This window comes from Giraffa tippelskirchi, chromosome 5, assembly GCF_054371585.1.
Source record: "Giraffa tippelskirchi isolate mGirTip1 chromosome 5, T2T-mGirTip1v1.2.pri, whole genome shotgun sequence".
Lineage (NCBI taxonomy): Eukaryota > Metazoa > Chordata > Mammalia > Artiodactyla > Giraffidae > Giraffa > Giraffa tippelskirchi.
Genome location: NC_137279.1, coordinates 108,925,044 through 108,945,780, shown reverse-complemented (window position 1 = coordinate 108,945,780; position 20,737 = coordinate 108,925,044). Strand labels below are relative to the sequence as shown.

At 34.7% G+C, this 20,737-nt stretch overlaps 2 protein-coding genes across 17 annotated transcripts in view; one reads left to right on the top strand and one right to left on the bottom strand.

Annotated features, from left to right (window-relative positions):
• The window catches only part of LOC145507281 (uncharacterized), a 96,838-nt gene that overhangs the window by 1,989 nt on the left and 74,112 nt on the right, over positions 1–20,737 (top strand). For 7 of the 9 annotated variants that reach the window (XR_014054739.1, XR_014054737.1, XR_014054740.1 and 4 more), the window contains exon 2: positions 353–481. The gene's annotated coding sequence lies outside the window, so the exon portion shown is untranslated. Of the gene's footprint in view, positions 1–352; positions 482–8,520; positions 8,666–8,785; positions 9,381–17,112; positions 17,245–20,737 lie in introns of those variants that run through there. The other 2 variants (XM_081493515.1, XR_014054742.1) reach the window with 2 other exon arrangements.
• The window catches only part of PTPN22 (protein tyrosine phosphatase non-receptor type 22), a 59,725-nt gene continuing 39,053 nt past the window's right edge, over positions 66–20,737 (bottom strand). For 6 of the 8 annotated variants that reach the window (XM_081493469.1, XM_081493470.1, XM_081493476.1 and 3 more), the window contains 10 exons: positions 17,351–17,427; positions 16,387–17,204; positions 14,056–14,139; positions 13,795–13,904; positions 12,651–12,678; positions 8,857–8,940; positions 8,495–8,610; positions 6,878–6,908; positions 3,206–3,283; positions 66–949 (listed from right to left, as the gene is read on the bottom strand). In XM_081493469.1, coding sequence (XP_081349595.1) covers positions 885–949; positions 3,206–3,283; positions 6,878–6,908; positions 8,495–8,610; positions 8,857–8,940; positions 12,651–12,678; positions 13,795–13,904; positions 14,056–14,139; positions 16,387–17,204; positions 17,351–17,427 — 1,491 coding nt within the window. In that variant the 3' untranslated portion in view covers positions 66–884. Of the gene's footprint in view, positions 1,996–3,205; positions 3,284–6,877; positions 6,909–8,494; positions 8,611–8,856; positions 8,941–12,650; positions 12,679–13,794; positions 13,905–14,055; positions 14,140–16,386; positions 17,205–17,350; positions 17,428–20,737 lie in introns of all 8 variants that reach the window. The other 2 variants (XM_081493475.1, XM_081493474.1) reach the window with 2 other exon arrangements.

Here is a 20,737-nt window from a genome sequence, read left to right as displayed (position 1 = left end):
GTGTTTTACAGGACCTTTGAAATGAAAAAATGCAACTGTGTAAACAAAGCATGTTTATACAGCTATTTTGTTGTTTTGTTTTGTCTTTATTTTTGATTGAAGGATAATTGCTTTACAATATTGTGTTTGTTTCTTCCCTACATCAACATGAATCAGCCATAGGTAAGCATGGTCACTTCCCTCTTTGAACCTCCCTCCCTCTTCCCACTCTGCTATTTTGTTGATTATTTTTCTAGATTTGGTAATTGAACAACTTTGGCTAAAGCTTATCAGAAATTGAACATCTTGTTATTTGGTATATCCAAACAAAAGACTAATTACTGTCATTAAGTATATATTTTATTCTCTTTAGGTGTAACTTCTTTTCTCACTCTTTTGTTTCCCACAACACTTGGAAAAAGATGTATACTCCATTTAGGCAGAAATAACTCCCAAGAAATAATCATTTTCACAAACAGTAATTTTGTACTGCAACCACAAGGTAAGATTTTTCAAAACACTTTTTATAGTAACTTCTGAGAATGTAGACATTTAATTGAGGTCAAATTTTTACAAATCTTTTAAGTTTATATTTAGGTAGAAAGGTAAAGTAGAATAAAATAACTTCTAAAAAGGAAAAATAAGTCCATTCTAAAACTTTCTCATACAGCATTCTCTGTACATAAGCTTAAATGACAAAGTCCTATTTGTGCTTTCCAATCCAATGTAAATGAGATGAAATGTAAAACTTCTGACACTTATTTGCATATTGGTCTTCTTTTAAAGCTATTAACATTATTACCATATCTTCATGGTTGATATTATGAATATACACTTATTTTAGCTAGCAGTATTCTATTAGTTTTATTTGCAGATTCACTTGCAGGCAATATTCCAAAGCTGTTTTAAACATTCCAAGTTGATGGTGGGTTCCTTGGTCCTTTGGGTTTTGAAAAACGATTTGCAAAACCTGGGAACAAAAATAAAACTGAATGAAGAAAGATCTCTTATATAGAAATGAACACTTTTTCTTTTGAGTGTATTGTAATATGTGGAAATATGTGGATGTTTTTCCCTAAAATGTTAGCATCTTTGATCAATTTAGTAATAGATATAAAAGCATTCTAGTAATTACATTAGTGCTTAAATGATGACAATAGAATTCTAATAACACCTTACATTTGTGGAACACTTACAAATTTAATAATGGTAATAATTACATGGTTATAACAGCCTTTAGTAATTCAGTATTTTTTTCTCCAATATTGAGATAATATTGACATATATATGTTTACATGTGACATGTACATTTAAGGTATATGGTTTGATACACATAAATATTGTAAAATGATTAGCACATTAAGGTTAGTTAACACCTCCATCCCCTCACATCATTGCCATTTTGTTTGTTTGATGCGTTTTTAAGATTTTTCTCTTTGATTTAAGATTTTTCTTTTAACAGCTTTCAAATATATAATGCAGCACCACCTGCAATGCAGGAGACCCATGTTTGATCCCTGGGTCGGGAAGATCCCCTGGAGAAAGGAATGGCATCATCTCTAGATTACTTATAATACCTTATATAATGTAGATGCTGTATAAATAGTTGCTGGTGTATGGCAATAAGACAATTGATGGAGGGCTTCCCTGGTGGCTCAGTGGTAAGGAATCTGCCTGCCAATGCAGGAGACGGGTTCAATCCCTGATCCGGGAAGATCCCACATGTCACAGAGCAACTCAGCCCATTGTTGTTTTCAGTAGCTAATTCATATCTGACTCTTTGCCACCCCGTGGACTGCAGCAAGCCAGGCTTCCCTCTCCTTCACTATCTCCCGGAGCTTGCTCAAACTGATGTCCTTTGAATTGGTGATGCCATCCGACCATCTCATGCTCTATCACCCCCTTCTCCTCCTACCCTCAATCTTTCCTAGCATCAGGGTCTTTTCCAATGAGTCAGCTCTTCATTAAGCCCTTGTTGTAAAGTTAGACAGGCCATGAGCTATTCAAGTGGTGTGTCTGATTGAGAGAAAAGAAGAAAGCAAGGAACATTTATATTTCAGGTAAAGTTTGGTGCTTTTTTCATAGGTTATAGAATATCCTATATGAACTTTTTAACTAAATGATTTAATAAGAATAACAACTTTTTTCTAAATATAACATTTTAAACCTTAGAGTTAATATAATCCAAGTAAAAATTTTAAAACACAAGAAACAGATCCAGAGATTCTAGTTAAATACTTTGCCTTGGTGAGATAGGGACCATAACCCCAATTGTGGCAGAGATTGCTACCTGTCCACCCAAATTTTTATTTGTTTCTTCTTCAGAAATAGAATAGTATATGGGAAACTTATCTGCCCAGCAATATTGCATTTTCCCGGTGTCTTTTACAGTTTGGATGTAGCACATGCATAGCATAATGTTGCCTCTTCCAGGCTAGTGCCATAAGTCCGGAAGAGGAGGCCACACCTCTTCCACATTTTTCTCTCTTCTTGCCACCTACAATATGAATGCGGCTGCAACAGTTTTGATCATTCAGATAAGGACAATACCATGGAGCAACAGTTCCTCAGGGTGTGGTCCCTGGAACTACTGGAGGTCTCCCAGACCTTTCCAGGGGGTCTGCTTTTTGGTTAATAATTTTTAGTAGTAATATCCTATACCATTTACTATACTTCTCACAAATAAATTATATAGTGTATATAATACTATCTTAAATAGTATGAATTTATGTTATATAAATAGAATGCTTAATATAAAATTATTTTTAATTTATAGCTTATATTAAAGAGCAACTGGGAAAACAGTTTGTTTAAACTGTCAGAATTGTGCTTCACCTTCTGCTGTCAAATGAGTTATATAAGATTAGATAGTAGCATCCTCTGTTCTTTTCATCACACTTGCATATTTGTTATAACTTTGCTTAGATATGAATTAGAGTATTAATAGTATTTCAGAATTTCTGCATGTGGCTTTCACATTCACTTATTACATGCCAACATGATCATTTGGTACCTAGTTTTATTTTCCACATATGCTAGCCAAGTCAGACCTATGTAACATGTAAGAGGAAGCTGGAAATAAAAAGATAATGGCATGAAAAAGAATATAAACATAAGGACTTATACATGTAACCTTAAGTCATAGTAATGTTGTATCTCTTATACTGCGAATGAATACTTAAGGTAAACATTTTTTTTTAACTCTACTGGAAAGTAACACACATACCAAAATTCAAAAAGGATCTGGAGTTATTTGACTGAACAGTCTCTGCAGGCTTGTTTGGTGGGGAAGAATTACAGATACCTAGAATCAAAAGAAAAAGTGTAAGGAAAAGAATGAATATAGACTCAGACCACATAATTGTTGAGATTAAACATTTCCTCCAAATTAATTAATACTTCTAGATAAACATCACATGTAACAAAATAAAAATGCTTACAAGTGAGTTCATACTATAATTTTCTCATTTTTGTGTGCATTTTTTTTGAGTTTTCTTTGCATACAGATTGTATGGTAAACCCAACACCAAAGAGAATCACCAAAAGATTCAAGAATACGATCTATTTTATTGTGAATCTACTTTTTATGGGGTTTACATTTTGGTTTTCAACAGCATCCTACTTTGCATTCTGATCACTCTTAAGTACATTTTTAAGTAATTTGTTCTCCACATTAGCTCATCCATGGCAAGTCTGTAGTTTTTCCTCCACCATCCTCTACTCTGGAATATCTTTATTCACTTTCCAACCTACATTTTTCCCATTATGGATGTTTCCAGTGAGGTCCAGAATCTCCCAAAAAAGCACTGTTATGTTGCTTTATTTTGCTATTTTAGCTCCGTATAGGCAGAGTTAAAAATACATTTCTCTTCCTATCACCTTAATATATTCATATATCAATATCCACCCAATTCTGAATCCAGTGAAAACATGGTCCATATTTTACACAAGTACTGTCTTATCACCAAAAAAAAATAATTTCAGGCTTGTATGAACTTTCTAGGAAACAGTACATAATTGGGGAGAAATTGCTAAATGTTCACCTTTATTTGTTCTCTTCATTTTCAGAATGTAGTGAGGACTACATATATGTTTGTACACACAAAAAATTCTAGAAAGACCTCACACTTCCTGGAGCTACATCAGTATGAATCACTAGAGTATATCATGAATTTCAGTCAGATTCAAGTAAAATATTTATTGAATATGTGCTAGTGCCAAGAATTAGGCTAGCCACTGATGGTAGACATGGATAACAAGTGGGTGAAGGTGAGAAAGTTCAGGAGATAGCTGCTGCTGCTGCTGCTACTGCTAAGTCGCTCCAGTCGTGTCCGACTCTGTGCGACCCCATAGACGGCAGCCCACCAGGCTCTGCCGTCCCTGGGATTCTCCAGGCAAGAACACTGGAGTGGGTTACCATTTCCTTCTCCAGTGCATGAAAGGGAAAAGTGAAAGTGAAGTCGCTCAGTCGTGTCCAACTCCTAGCGACCCCATGGGTCTGCACCCTACCAGGTTCCTCCACCCATGGGATCAGGAGATAGTTATCACCCCTATATTGCACATGAGCTGAGAGTTGTATACATCCTTCAGAAAGAAAACAATTGTCCCAAAAGGGAAAATTGGCGTTTTATAACTGGAGACAAAAATTTTGCATATATATATAGTGAACTACTATTTTGCTTATAGCTTGTCATGGATATTTTTACGCTTCCTGCCCAGCATTAATTCCTTCTTCTGATAATTGAATTTTACTTTAAGAAATCACCTGTTTCCAATATTCACCTCCCATATCTTTGTGGAGTTGATCTACCCATAGATCAAAGAGCTGATTTATGACCAGGGCTGTCAGTTGGTACTTTGCCATGGTCACACCAGTTGTTTAGATCTGACCTCGTTCTCTATTGGTCAGTGTCCATGTATAACAATCGTTAAATATTAGGCATGACACTATCCTCTTAATCCAAGCATTAAATATACTGGCAATAATTGGTTTAGGTTTAGCCAAGACAAGCAGGCCTAGCAACACTAGTCATCCATCAAGCTGTGGCTTGAGCAACCGGGAAGGAGCTCGTTTTTTTCATCATAAGCCTGAAATCACATGGTAAAAGCCTGCCTGAGTTATCTAACAGACAGAAACAAAGTTGGGAGATATGGAATAAGAGGTTAGGCCCTAATTATATCATTTGAACTCTTGGTCAAAAGTCAATAAATTCCTCTTTTCTGCTTAAACTAGCTTAAGTTGGGTTTTCTGTCACTTACAAGTAAAGGATTTCTCAGCAACTAAAGTTTCCCACCAAAAGTAGCATTGGATGTCATAGCTAACATCTTCAACTCTTGTCACCAGCAGCCATAAGATCTTTTCAAAAAACAGATTTTGTAACATATCTGTCTAAAACTCTTCTGTGGCTTCCTATTGGGTCATTAACATGACCTGTAAGGGTTTATTTTCTGCTTTTTTTAAGAGAAAGAAAACAATGTTTCGTGAAAGTGAAGTCGCTCAGTCGTGTCCAACTCTGTGCGACCCCATGGATTGTAGCCTACCAGGCTTCTCTGTCCATGGGATTTTCCAGGCAAGAGTACTGGAGTGGGTTGCCACTTCCTTCTCCAGGGCATCTTCCTGACCCAGGGTTTGAACCCAGGTCTCCCTCATTGCAGAAAACGATGTTTTGTAAGCTAAGCTAATCAAATCAATCTTTGGCTAACTGTTCAATTTACGCATTTTTTTACTTTTTGCCATTTTATTTCTTATGTTTTCTACTATGATTTGCTCTTGAAATGTTTAAATTCTCTTTTGATTGACTTCAGAAGAAAGACTATATTTTCCAATCATGCTTTCCTGAATTTGCCTGCAATGCAGGAGATCCAGGTTTGATCCCTGGGGCAGGAAGATCCACTGGAGAAGGGAATGCCTACCCACTCCAGTACTCTTGCCTGGAGAATTCCATGGACAGAGGAGCCTGGCAGGCTACAGTCCATGAGATTGAAAAGAGTTGGACACGACTAAGCAACTAACACTTTCATACTATAATTTCCTCTTGAAATGTTTAAATTCTCTTTTGATTGACTTTAGAGGAAAGAGTATATTTTCCAATCATGCTTTATTATAGGTAGGAAATTAGTTCACTTCAGAGATCAAGTGAGGTAGCAGTAAAAGCAGACTAGCACAAGCTTATGGACAGGGAGATAGAGTGAAAACTCAGAAGAAAGGAGTAAATTCAGCTATAAACCTTCTTACTTAGCTAACACCTGACATCAAATTTTCTCAGTGCTCTTTGTCCCTCCCCACAATACCATTATAGCTGTTTAATTCTTGATGATTAATCTGATAGATCAAGTTTGTAAAAAATATACCACCATATACTTTGTAGTTATGAATAGAATTTTGAAGACAACCAGTTTCCCATAGTTTCAGGAGTCAGGGTTTTGTTTTCATTACAATATAGGGAAAACAGTAAGCAACAGAATTTTATTGCTAATAATATTTGGTAAAAATGGAAATGTGTCAATACTTTGCTTATGTCATTAAATCAACACATTTGTTTCACAATATGCTTTGCTGTGACTACTTTCAAAGAAAATACATCTGAGGTTAGACTGCTGGGAGTTTTAAATAACACAGTAATGACAGCATTTTAGAATGTGTAGAAAGTGCCAAACATCATACTGTTATTCCTGTGAATCACACAGAAACTTTTCCCTCCCCTTACTCCCTACCCAGTATTTTAGCATCGTGGAGCCTAACAACAGTGCAAGACCTGGAGGTGACTGTTCTGATATGTAGGCCCTCAGCAAGGTTCTGTTTAGGAATAATACTGTTAATTATTTTTCCCAGTGGTTATATAAGGAAAAATTACATATACTGAAAGTGGTATAGGTATTCTAAAAATAAGTAACTTACTCTTTTTCATGTTTCGTAAAATTTTCAAACTCTACAAAAATGAAGAAAAGGAAAAGGTTAGTTTTTTCGCTGTGAAATCCGAACACCTTAATCAACTAGAAATATAGACTTCATCAAGAGGATTTCTTTAAAAATGGATATCAAAATACACAAAATTATTTTTCTATCATGCCATTTTTAACTCAGTGCCAAGTCTCTACTTGTCTTATCTTGCTATTTAGAAATAATACTATTATTCTGTCAGGAAAAAAGATGGAGTTTCTACTTTTCTTCTTTATTTTTTAAAATATTTTATTTACTGATTTATTTATTTATGTGGCTGCACTGGATCTTCATTGCTGCGTGACAGCCATCTCTAGTTGTGGTGCATGGGCTTCTCACTGCAGTGGCTTCTCTTGTTTGGCAGCATGGGCTCTAGGCACACAGACTCAGTAGTTGTGGCTCTTGGGTTCTAGAGTGCTGGCGCAGTAGATGTGGCTTAGTTGCCCCTCAGCATATGGAATCTTCCCAGACCAGGGATGGAACCCGTGTCCCCTGCAGGTCTTAACCTCCATGTCTTAACCACTGGACCACCTGGGAAGTCCCCTACTTCTCTTCTTTATTAAGGGACCATTCCAGGACCCACAGTGGCTTCTGAAGATAGCTGTGATACATTGCCACTCCCATTCTAGTCAAATAATTTTGCCAGTCATATTCTGTACTCGATTTACTGAGATTCTCTTCATACTGTTAACCATGCTACTTCCTTCTCCCTCCTTTAAGCAAACCCATATCTTCTGCCTCCTTGATGGTGGGGTCTCTAACTTATCTCTTCTAAAAATCTACCCAGATTTCTTCTTTTCTTCACATTTCCTCAGGGTGTATGTTTTTCACTCTGTTCCACAGTATATATATAATACCTATATGAGAAATAAAATGAAAATTATCAAAAAATAATATAATTTTTTGATAATTTTCATTTTATTTCTCATATAGGTATTATATTCTAATAATTAACTATACTCTTTTCAAGGACATTTATATGTCCTTTATGGCATTTCTATTTTTCTAACACTTAATAGAGATGTAATCTTCTATATAATAGATATTTAAAACTTTCTTTTTGAAAAATTTTATTTAGATTTTTAAATATAGATTATTTGTAATTCAAAATATCCTAGTGAAAATGCTCTCACCTTTGTTCTCCATCTTTTTCTTCTGCTCTGTTGATATGTGTTTCTTTTCATAAACCAGTATCACACCATTTTAATTATTCTGGCTTTATAATATTTTAATATCTGTTAAGACTACCCTTCTTTCACTGCTTTTATTTATTTATTTTTTTGCTGTTTCCTGACTATTCTTGCCCTTTCCCTGCACATATAAACTTTGGAATCAGTTTGTCTAGTTTCAGAGGGAAAGAAATTGATAGTTTTTGGGGGCATTCTCTAAGTTGTTTGTTTTTTTTTTTTTAATTTTTGGTTTCCCTCTATTAATTTTGATTGCTGTGAGACTAACAATCAATATTAGTGAAGATATTTAGTCTAACTTTTTCATCTTAATGCTGGTGTCCGGGGGTTGGAGTCACAAGGGTTAGGATGCCTCTGGCATATTCCCATAAACTCCTATTTTTTTTACCTTACTCCTTGTAAAATTCTTTCCAGGAGGTTTCAGTGTCTGTTTTGAAGATGTTGAATTTTCCATGGTGTTAGGACAGCTAGAAGAACAAGTCTCTACAGGTTGAGTCTGTGTACCTAAAAAACAAAGCGTTTTGTTGCACAGCTTCTTAAGACTTCAGATTACATACAGGTATATATTCAGTAATTCTTAGCTTGATTTTTCTGTACATTATTTTTGCAATAGATTATGCGTTTTTAAAATTTATTATCTTTATCTTATTCAATCATTCTTTGTACCTTTTCCATTTAGGTCCTATTTTATTGTTAACCTTTAATGGTCTCATTTTTCTGTAACTTTTGAGAGAGAGTACTGTCACTTACAATCTTCATCAGCAAGAAGGAAGGACTCTAAGGTTCTCTCTGGCAGTGGAGGTGGTGGGGAAGAAGAACGATCTTGTTGTAGATCTATGAAAAAAAGAATATGCAAAGAAAAAAAAAAACCTATCAATTGAAAGTCCTAAGTTAAGCTCCTTTTTTGAGACAAATGTATGATATTGCTTATTTGTGAAATCAAAAAAAAAATGGTACAAATGAACTTATTCACAAAACAGAAATAGAGTCACAGATGTAGAGAACAAATTTATGGTCACTAAAGGGGAAGAGGGAAGGGATAAATTGGGAGATTTGGATTTATGCATACACACTAATATAAAATAGATAACTAATAAGAACCTACTGTATAGCACAAGAAAATCTACCCAATACTCTGTAATGGCCAATATGGGAAAAGAATCTAAAAAAGAGTGGATATATGTATATGTATAACTGATTCACTTGGCTGTATAACTGAAACTAACAACACTGTAAATCAACTAAGCTCTAATAAAAAGTATTTTTAAAAATCCCTTTTTGGTTTTATATTATTTTTCCAATTTTTCAATATTAACCTGTAACAGCCAAATAAAAAATTATCTGAACAATGACTGGAGCCTCAAAAATTTTGTTATTGTAGCTCTTTAGTCAATGAACCTATGCTTTATCACAAATTTAATAGCTGACTTATAAAAGTACTCTTCCAAAGAATTTAAACCTGACTTTAATCAAGCTTCTAGTCTTACTATAATTTTGCAGGGAATCCTAGAGATAGAGGAACGTGTTAAATAAAACCATGAGGATACATACAAACAGCCAAATTTGGAATATTAGCAGTCTTAAAGACATTCCCTTCAACAAATAAATGGCAAAAGAGAATATAAAAAAACTGTTACAAACTTTAAAAGGCTTAACACACATATAAAGCAAATGCAAGATGTAGACTTTGTTTGAATCCAGCTTCAGATAAATCAACTGTAAAACATTGTTTGAAAAAAAAAGGCCAGGCTTGAGACAATTCGAGAAAATGAACAAAGTCTGGATATTAGATAAAATTAAGCAATTATTATTAATTTTATTAGTGTGATTAATGCTATTATGGTAGGTTTAAATGTATGTTTGAATATTTCTGTGATTTTATTGTTGTTGTTTAGTTGCTAAGTTTTGTCCGACTCTTTGGGACCCCATGGACTCCCAGGATTCCTCTGTGGGATTTCCCAGGCAAGAGTACTGTAGTGAGTTGCCATTTCGTTCTCCAGAGGATCTTCCTGACCCAGGGATTAAACCTGTGACTCCTGCATTACAGACAGATTCTTTACCACTCAGCCACCTGAAAGCCTATTTCTGTGATAAAGAATTGTAAATAATGGAGCTGTTTTCCCACAACATAAGTCCTAAAGATACAAATGGTGTTCTATTGATGTATGCTTCTCATTGTACAGCACTGGGTATAATTATATACTTTATTAATGTCTTTTGAAAATGAATACATGGTTAAGTGCTGGAGTTTTATCTGTCTTTGATCATTGTGTTTTTTAGGTCTCAAGACTTATCTATAAAGCAGATTCTCTTGTTTATTCCTTGTATCCTGGGTAATATGCAAAAATTAAATATCAATGCAGTACTTCCATCACCAAGTAAAAATTCTGGCAAATAGTAGGCATTTAATAAATATTTGATAACTACTCTAAAGTAGCTTATCACCTTCCAGTTTGATTTTAGGAAGTATTATGAGAACTATAATTTTCAGGTAACAATATCCTGCCAAATACCTTCCCCAAATACCATTTTCACCTTAATGCTCCCCTAATAACCTACAGTGCTTATTACTTATTGAATTAAATCTAAATTCTTCTGCCAAGTTTTGTGTGTGATAAAGTACACATAACAATATTTGCCATTAATGACATTTAGTACATTCACATTGATGCGCAAATATCACCACAGTCTGGTTACAAAATTTTAATCTTCCTGAAAAGAAACTACACACCCTTTTAGTAGTCACCTCCCATTACCCTCAGATTAGATGGGCAACCACAAATCTGCTTTCTCTATATACAGATTTGTTTGTTCTGGATATTTCATCTGCATATCCTTTAAGTCCTTCAGAACTTTCCCACATTATCTATCCAAATTTATTTTCCTTATTTCCCTAAAATAGAACCTCTGTTGCAATTAGATTAACCTACTTACAGTTTCTCTGTACCCATCATGCTTATTTTTACCTTTGAGTCACTGTTACTCTGATCCCTGCTCCTAGAATTCGCTCTTTTTTCTTCTATCAATAATTTTCAGTTTCTTTTCTCTACTCAGTGAAACCTTCCCTAACCACTCCAATGATGTCTTTTTCCCCCAGACTCCTGATGATTAGAACAATGCCATATAGATTATAATTTAATAGTTGCAATGAGTATTAATCTTGTCTACCCAATTTGAGTACATATATAATCATTAAGCAACCCACTCCAGTCTTCTTGCCTGAAGAATCCCATGGACAGAGGAGCCTGGTGGGTTACAGTCCATGGGGGTCACAAGAGTCGGACACGACTGAGCGACTAATGCTGTAATCATTAAGCAAGTGCTCTTTCTTATATATCCTGCCTATTCTAACACTGGATAAGGCACACAGAACTTAAAATGTTCATTTAATAATTACCTAATAAAAATTGTAATAGGTAACATTTAATGAGGGGCTTCCCTGATAACATTTAACGAGAACTTATTTGATAACCACTGTGCTAAAAGCTTTATACTTATTTTGTCTCACTAAATCCTCACAGAAATCCTCTTAGAAGGGAAGTACTTATTATCCTCATTTTATCAATGAGAAAAATCACAGTCCATGGAGTCGCAAAGAGTTGGACACGACTTAGCAACTGAACAACAACAGCAACTGAACAACAGCAACGTATAACTTAAACAAGGTCATAGATTTTGAAAACTATTGATAGGCCAGGGATTTGAATGAAAGTCTACCTGACTCCGAAGCCCATGCTTTTTAACGTCTATGTATACTACTTATTTATGTATTTGAATAATATGTTAATATGAATAAATATGTTAAGGGTAACTGCTACTGCTAAGTCGCTTCAGTCATGTCCAACTCTGTGCGACCCCATAGACGGCAGCCCACCAGGGTCCGCCGTCCCTGGGATTCTCCAGGCAAGAATACTGGAGTGGGTTGCCGTTTTCTTCTCCAGTGCATGAAAGGGAAAAGTGAAAGTGAAGTCGCTCAGTCGTGTCCGACTCTGCGCGACCCCAAGGACTGCAGCCTACCAGGCTCCTCTGTCCATGGGATTTTCCAGGCAAGAGTACTGGAGTGGGCTGCCATTGCCTTCTCCCTAAGGGTAACTACCTGTCATAATATATGTAAAATACCTATCAATGTTCAATAACTGTTGGCTGTTGGTGGTGTTATTCATTGTATAAAACAAGTCAGAAAGTACTGGAGAAGCAACAGCAAGTTAAAAACCTAAGTGGTCAGAAATAGTTTTTCAGAATGACAATGTTAACAATAATAAAACCAGTAAAATGGAACTGCTGCAAAGTTTTAAGAAGTTGTATCTGAAATAGTTGGGTTGTATATCAAGGAGGAGAATTCTAAAATCCTGTTTTCCTCTTACCCTTCACAAAACAAAACTACTAGCCTAGGAAAACCAGAAGTAAATCAATGAGTAGTGGAAGCTATTATGGAAACCATGCCATCTCCTGAGGTGAATTGCTCTAAACTTAATGAGTCGTTCTTGCAGTACAAATTCTTACGGCTAAATGTCACCTAAAGCCAAGGAAAATAAATGTTTTACCTGATTTTGGACTCTGGGGTTTTACACTCTGGAAGAAAAAAAAAAAAAAAAGAACAACATGTACACAAATCTATAAACTCTAGGCAATAAATAGCATTTTTTTAAAAATTATATTTCATATACCAATAGAGTTATGAAATGCCCTATTTTTCCTAATTTATAAATGTGCTGAATGAATTGTGAAGAGTCATCTACTCTTACAGTGATTTTTTTTATATGTCATGAATATTGGTTCTAAATTGATCGTTTTTATAATTATTTCCTCCTACTCAGGACATTTCCCTGAAAATTTAATTTAAGGTTAGGTTGTTGCAATTGAAATTACTTCATGATGCTGGAATAGAGGGATTGTTCTTTACTCTGGGACTTGTTAAGATAAAGATCGTTAGCAGTAACAGTAACAGTTACTAGTGCAGTAAAAGTGTAATTTAAAAGGTGGAGATTATTTATACCACCACTGCAACTGTAGACATATTTAAATGTTTTAGATAATTACTCTTCTGATCTCTGAAAGGTTAAGATAGTTGGTTCACCATAGAATTGTATACAAATGCATAACAGATGGTTGAAAGTGTAGTTTTTTCTTCTAGAAGCAGAAAACATAATTCCAAAAGGTTTATATTAAATAATATAGACATCTGTTATTTTTTAAAAACTTCTCTCTATAATATGATATCACAACTAACAAGAAACCGCCTACCAGATGCCTACTATGAACAAGCAATCTACTCATGAAACAATTATTTTTGCCTTGATTGTGCAAAGGTCAAATGTTTACTCTTTCACTAAATCTTCCTTGATCACTTCCAACCTGAAGGGATCTCTCACTCTTTCAAAGCTTAAGAGCTTTCATATGGCATTGATTATATTTGTCTTGTTATAATAAATACAGACAAAAATAGACTTTGTATACACATGCTATATCTCTACTGCTAAACTTTAAATTTCTTAAGGACAATAATTGTATATTACACGTATCTTTTTACTCCCCACATTCTTTACCACATTGTTTTATAAAAAGTATCTGCTCAATATTTACTAAGTGATAGATGTTAAAAATATATAAAGAATAGACTGCAATCTGTTGAATCTTAATGAGTAGAGTCAGAGAAAATAGTTATTGACCTTGCTTGGTCTGTCTTACCAAATCATCAGATTTCTTTGATTCTGATGTTCCACTACATTCTAGTGATGTTCCAGTTTTTACCTTCACAGGTGAAGATGAAGATTTGGGAACACCCTGTGGGAGTTCTCCTGTAACATAAATAAATAAATATGATTCAATTCTTACGAGTATTCTAATTTTAAAGGGCAAATGTTACTCAGCAATGACACACAGAATACTGAAAGGACCTGAGAAATAATCTAGTTAATCCACATTTTACACTTATTGAACTGTACTCACCGGCTTCCTCTACTACAATAAAAGATTCAGGTGTCCGTTCAGGAAGTGGAGGAGGAATTTCATCATCTATCCTTGAAGAAGTTGCTATCAAAAATATAATCACAGTTTTTAATTAGAAAAATTCCAAGATTTTTAAAAGATATTTAAGCTGGTATCTGTTCACTCAAAAATCCAAAGAAAATTCTTATATTCTAATCTTGATACAAATTATGTCAAACATCACTAAGATGTATAAACTGGTATCTGTTCACTCATGGAAAAAGCAACTTAAATTCTCTCAACCTAAGTTGGAAACCCAGGTTTTTTTATTCTTCTTCAAAATTCACTTCGTTTAAGAGCCCAAGAATATTTTAATTAAGTTGCTGAGTATCAGTTAACATAATGTAAAATTTTATATTAATTTAGGAAGCTTTGGATTGTTTTCTGCATAACTCTTACCCTTTGTTTTACATAGAATATACAATACAGCATCATGAAGCACCTTAACATGCCAGATTCAATTACAGAGGAAGTAAAATCATAAAGATTTTAGTATTTCTTCTTTATTCTTATGGAATTAAGAATATTGACTTTTTACCAAACAATGGTAGAACAAGGTTTTCTGTTAATATATTTCTATAGTTGTATTCAGAATTTTTATAGAATTTAAATGCTGTTATGAGAAATTGCCACCAGATGGCACACATGTCAGTGTTGCTACAATCCTTGAAAAAGATTGGTTTACAAAGTTGGCACTCAGACAAGTTTAAGGTATTGTGGGTATCTAGAAAAATAAAATTTCTTTAAATCATAAAACAAGATCAAAGTATATAATCTTTCCTTCTAATCAAAGAAGGAACTAGATACAGATGAAATATTTTTATAACAAAGCTATGCATCTGTGTATCTATTGAGGAACTCTGTACAGTAAATGTCATGGGTCTGTGCTCTGTCGCTCAGTCATGTCCTACTCTTTGTGACCCCAGGGACTGTAGCCTGCCAGGCTCCTCTATCCATGGGATTTTTCAAGCAAGAATACTGGAGCGAGTTGCTATTTCCTCCTCCAGGTGATCTTCCTGACCCAGGATAGAACCTGCATCTCCTGCATTAGCAGGAGGATTCTTTACAAATGATGTCATAGAGAAAAAGCCTTCTCTATTTCCTACCTAGGTGGAATGTTCTATATAAATTTCTAATGACGATATACCTAAAAGAGTTAAACTTGTTTTTTTGCTTTCTTTCATCTTCTTCCACATCAAACTATTACAATTATCTAACAGAATATTTACTTCTACTTTCAAATCACTCAGTAACATGAAACATAATTTTTGCCTAAGAGCTTTCCAGGTGGCGCTAGTGATAAAGAACCCACCTGCCAATGCAGGAGACATAAGAGAAACGGGTTCAATCACTGGGTTGGGAAGATCCCCTGGAGAAAGGCATGGCAACCCACTCTAGTATTCTTGCCTGGAGAATCCCATGGACAGAAAAGTCTGGAGGGCTACAGTCCATAGCGTTGCAAAGAGTCAGATATGACTAAGCAACTTAGCACAGCAATTTTTGCATAATATGCAAAAATACAGAATTGTAAAAGAGATTAAGTATGAAATTAAAGATTTATATAAGATTAAAATCTCACACAGAATACTGAACACATATCCTCATCTATAAAGTTATTATAAAAGGACAGAAAGTGAAAGTGTTAGTCACTCAGTCATGTCTGACTCTTTGCAACCCCATGGACTGTAGCCTGCCAGACTCCTCTGTTCATGGAATTCTCCAGGCAAGAATACTGGAGTGAGTAGCCATTCTCTTCTCCAGGGGATCTTCCTGACCCAGGGACTGAACCGAGTTCTCTTGCATTGCAGGCAGATTCTTTACTGTCTGAACCACCAAGGAAGCCTCTATAAAAGGACGAAAGGAAATAAAATCCTCCTCTTCCAACTCCTGCAGGAAGAGAATTCAATTCTTAGCACTCTGTTCAATTTAGTATAGCCACATGGTTCTCCAACAAAAATTCTGAGTGACCATGTAGTACTGTTGATCGAATCTTTTCTGATGTTCTTTTGGAAGTTGTTTCTGCATGCTAAGGATAAACTGTGGACTTTTGACAGACACGTTGAGGAATGAGGATTGCTGCCTTTAGAAGCATGCCTGCTGGCATAGGTCCTGTACTAGATCTGACTGCCTCTGCTATTGCTTGTTTCATGGAATTTTTCTTTTCTTTTTTTTGAGGAAGAGGAAAAAAGAGAGGCAAGCAGAGAAGGATAAGGGGGAAGGTGAGATGAAACCAAATCTTACAGGAAAAAAGTAAAATCTAAAATGCCATACTAACTTTTAAAAATAACTTACCTACTACTGCTGTCTCTTGGTTCAGTGGTGGGGGAAAATTGGTCAGAGTAGTCAGTGTTAAAGAATCATGTGAATTGTAATAAGGAAAGAGGGTTGTAGACGATTTTGACAGTGAAGAACAAGGTAGAACACTTCCATCTTGCTTCTGAGGTAAATCAAAAGACATCTTAGAATGAGCACTACTTGGAGACAGTGGTGGAAAATAAGGATCTTCTACTAAAGACATATAAGAATGCTCATTAAAAGCACCAGAGTCATGCTGCTTTGCCTTAGCAGCATTGCACATTTGATGCTTAGAGTCATGTGATGGTGAAAAATTCAGTTCTGCTGAAGAAACATGCATCACCTTTTGGGCCTGATCAAGACAAGAATTGGGTGGTTGAGATTCCAAATAAAAATTTCCCTTTATGTCCAACTCTTTGCTGTCTCTCTGTTGCATCAATTCAAAGGGAGTTGATTTGGTCCGCAGTATTGGCACCTTTAAATTAGAATATCTTCCTGCTGAATTTACAGGTTTAGATTTAGGATATGCTCCAAACAAAATGGAACTCAAGTCCAAACTTTGATGCTTCTGAAGAGGCTCCCCAGCTATTGGGAATACCTTTGTCTCCCATTTCATGGTTGTGTCAGCATTTTTGTTACAACCACAGTTCATTTCCAAAAACTCTAAAGAACTGCTCTGTTTAGCAGGGTGCATGACTAACCCTTCCTTTTCATTTATTTCAGAAGTCCTGAGGTCAAAGGAAGAAGCTTCTGCACTTTTCACCCTTATCCTTCCTTTGCTCTGTTGGTTCATCACTTTTGCTTCTTTTATGTTACTGAAACAGAAATAAAGTAATGGTGATACCATATTCCAAAGAGGCCTCTTCCCATATCCTCTTCTCAGCATCACGATGAGATATAAACATGAGATATTCCTCCCAGACACAATTAGACAACATTATATGTGTTAAATTATACTCACCTTTTTGGTAAATTAGGAGAATAAGATTTTGCTTTTAGGTTTGGATTTTGCTCAAAAACTGAATCCTTTGCTTGAATCTTCAAGAGAAGTGAGAGATTGATTTTTAGTGAAGTGATGGTAATGATAGATTTTAACATTCATAAGACTGAAAAGTTATTTCTCAGAAAATATAAAGATTTAAAATAATTCATAAAGAATCATATGAGTTTCCAAAATATTTAATGCAGCAAGAACTTGTTCACATACTGAGATCAAAAGGATCAAAACAAAAGATTAAATAGTGTTATGGAGATTAAGAAGGATTTGCTTATAGCATCATCTTTTCATATGTGAAAGTTTTAAAACGTTGTTTACTTAAAATACAACTTTATTCTCAAAAACGTTGTACCTTCAGAAATTTCATCATCTCAGCTTTTTATGTTATGTCCTCGTGCTTGCTCCATCTTTTTCTTCCTTACTGTTCTCCAGCTATAATGGTTTTCTTGCCATTCCCTAAGTATACCAAATTCATTTCCAATTCAAAGCTTTTACTATTCTTTCTGATTGAAATACCCTTGCTCAATACATTTTGCATGGTTGGTTCTTTCTAAAGTAATTATTTTCTACTTAGATGTCACCTACATAAGCAAACCTTCCCTGACCACTCAACCTAAAATCACACTCCCATCCACCTGCCCAAACACTCTCGATCTTTATTTTCTTCATAGCAATTATCACATTATGAAATTTGTTACTGTGACTCATGGAATCCAAGCTACCAGCAATTGTAAAAAATATCCTGCCTTTGGAACTGTTTAAATATGTTTTCTAAAAAGTCAGCAGTGATAAGATTCCACTTGTAATGGGTTTAATTGTGACTTTCAAAAAGATATGTTGAAATCTAATCCCTGAAATCTGTGAATGTGACTTTATTTGGAAATAGGATTTTTGCAGATGTAATTTAAGATGAGATCATATTGGATTATAGTGGGCCCTAATACAATGATTTGTGTCCTTATAAGAGAAAACACAGGGAGAATATGGTGTGATGATGGAGACAGAGACTGGAGCAATGTATCTGCAAGCCAAAGAACACCAAGGATTGCTGGAAACACCAACAAATAGGAATAGGCTAGGAAAATTCTTCCCCTAGAGCTCTGAGAGAGAGACCATGGCCTTGATGACACCTTGGTTTTAGACTTTGTGACTCCAGAACTGTGAGTTTTAAGCCCCCCCTTGGTTTACAGTACTTGTTACAGTAAGCCTAGTAAACTGATACAGAGAATTTAATACTCCACTTTTAATAATGAATAGAACAATTAGAAGATCAACAAAGAGATAGAGGACAGACGTAGATAATCACGTAAAACAATAACTAACAAACGCTTATAGAACACTCTACCTAGCAACACAGACATTCTTCTTGAACATTTATGGAACATTCTCTAAAAGAATGTCTCTAAGATAGACCATATATTAGGCCACAGAACAAGCTTTAATAAATTTTAAAAAATTGAAGTCACACAAAGTATCTTTTTCAATTAGAACGGATTTGAGACTAGAAATGAATAACAGAGGAAAAACTGGAAAATTCACACATATGTATAAATTAAACTATGTTAAACAACTAGCTGGTGAAAGGAGAAATCACAATAGAAATGAGAGAATACTTGGAAATAAATGAAAATACATCATACCAAAATATATGGGATACAGTGAAAGCAGTTCTTAGAGGTAAATTTACAACTGTAAATGTGTAAAAGAAAGATTTCAAATCAATTACTTAACTGTACACCTTAAGGAACTAGCATAAGAACAAACTAAACCCAAAGCCAGCTGAAGGAAGGGAATATTAAAAGATTACAGCAGAGATCAATGAAATAGAGACTAAGAAAGCAATGGAGAAAACCACCAAAACCAAAATTTGATCCTTTGAAAAGATCAGTAAAAATTCACAAACCTTTTACTAGACAGACAAAGGAAAAAAGAGAAGACTAAAAGTGCTAAAGATAAATATATATAATAATATGAACAATTGTATGCCAACAAATTGTATAACCTGGATTAAATGGACAAATTCCTGAAACACTTGATCAACCAAAACTGACTCAGAAAGAAATGCAAAATCTGAATAGATCTACAACTGGTAAGTAGACTGAATCAGTAATCAAATATTTTCCCAACAAAGAAAAGTCCAGGATCAGATGGCTTCACTGGTGAATTCTACCAAGCATTTAAGGAAGAATAAACACCTGCAGAAACTCTTCCTAAAAATTGAATGACACTGCCAAGTCGATCACCCTATGAGAACAGTAAATCCCTGTTACCAAAACTAGACAAATATGCTACAAGCAACAGAAAGCCTCAGACCAATATTCTTCATGAATGTTAATGAAAAGTCCTCAATAAAATACTAGCAAACTGAATTCAGGATAGGAAAAGAATTATACTCCTTGACCACCTGGGATTTATTTCCAGAGTGCAAGGAATCTTGTGCAACAATCTTCAACATAAGAAATCAATGTAACATACCATATTAAGAGAATTAAAGGGAAGAAATCCACATGATCATATCAATTGATGCAGAAAAAATTGACAAATTCTTGATAAAAATACTCTAATAAACTGGGAATTTAAGGGAACTTCCTCAATATGATAAAGGCCATATATGAAAAACCTACAGCTAATATCAGACTCAATGGTGAAAGATTAAAACCTTTCTCCCAAAATCAGGCATATGACAAGGATGCCAATTTTTACCACTTTTAGTCAACATAGTACTGGAGGGTCTAGCCAGAGCAATTAGGCACCAAAAAAACAAGGTATCAAAATGGAAAAGAAGTAAGTAAAGTTATCTTCATTTGCAGATGACATGATTTTATATGTGGAAAGATTCCCCCACACACACACAAAATTGCAAGACCTAATAAACCAATCCAGAAAAGTTGCAGAATATATAGTCAACACACAAAAACCAGTTGCATTACTATAAAGTAACAATAAACAATCTGAAAAGAAAATTAGAAAAGCAATTAGTATCAAAAATATACATACTAAGGAATAAATTTAACCAAAGAAATGAAAGACTTATATGCTGAAAACTACAAAGCATTGCTGACAAAAAATAAAAGAGGAGATGTTCTATGTTTATGAAGTGAATGATATTATTATTGTTACAATATCATTACCCAAAGTAATCTACAGATTCAGTGCAATTCCTATCAAAATGGTGCCTTTGCAGAAATAGAAAACCTCATCTTAATATTCATGCAGAATCTCAAGGGACTCTGGCTAGCTAAAACAATCTTGAAAAAGAAGAGCAAAGATGAAGGACTTAAACTTCATGTTATCAAGAGGTACTACAAACATACAGTAATAAAACAATATGGTACTGACATTGAACAGCCA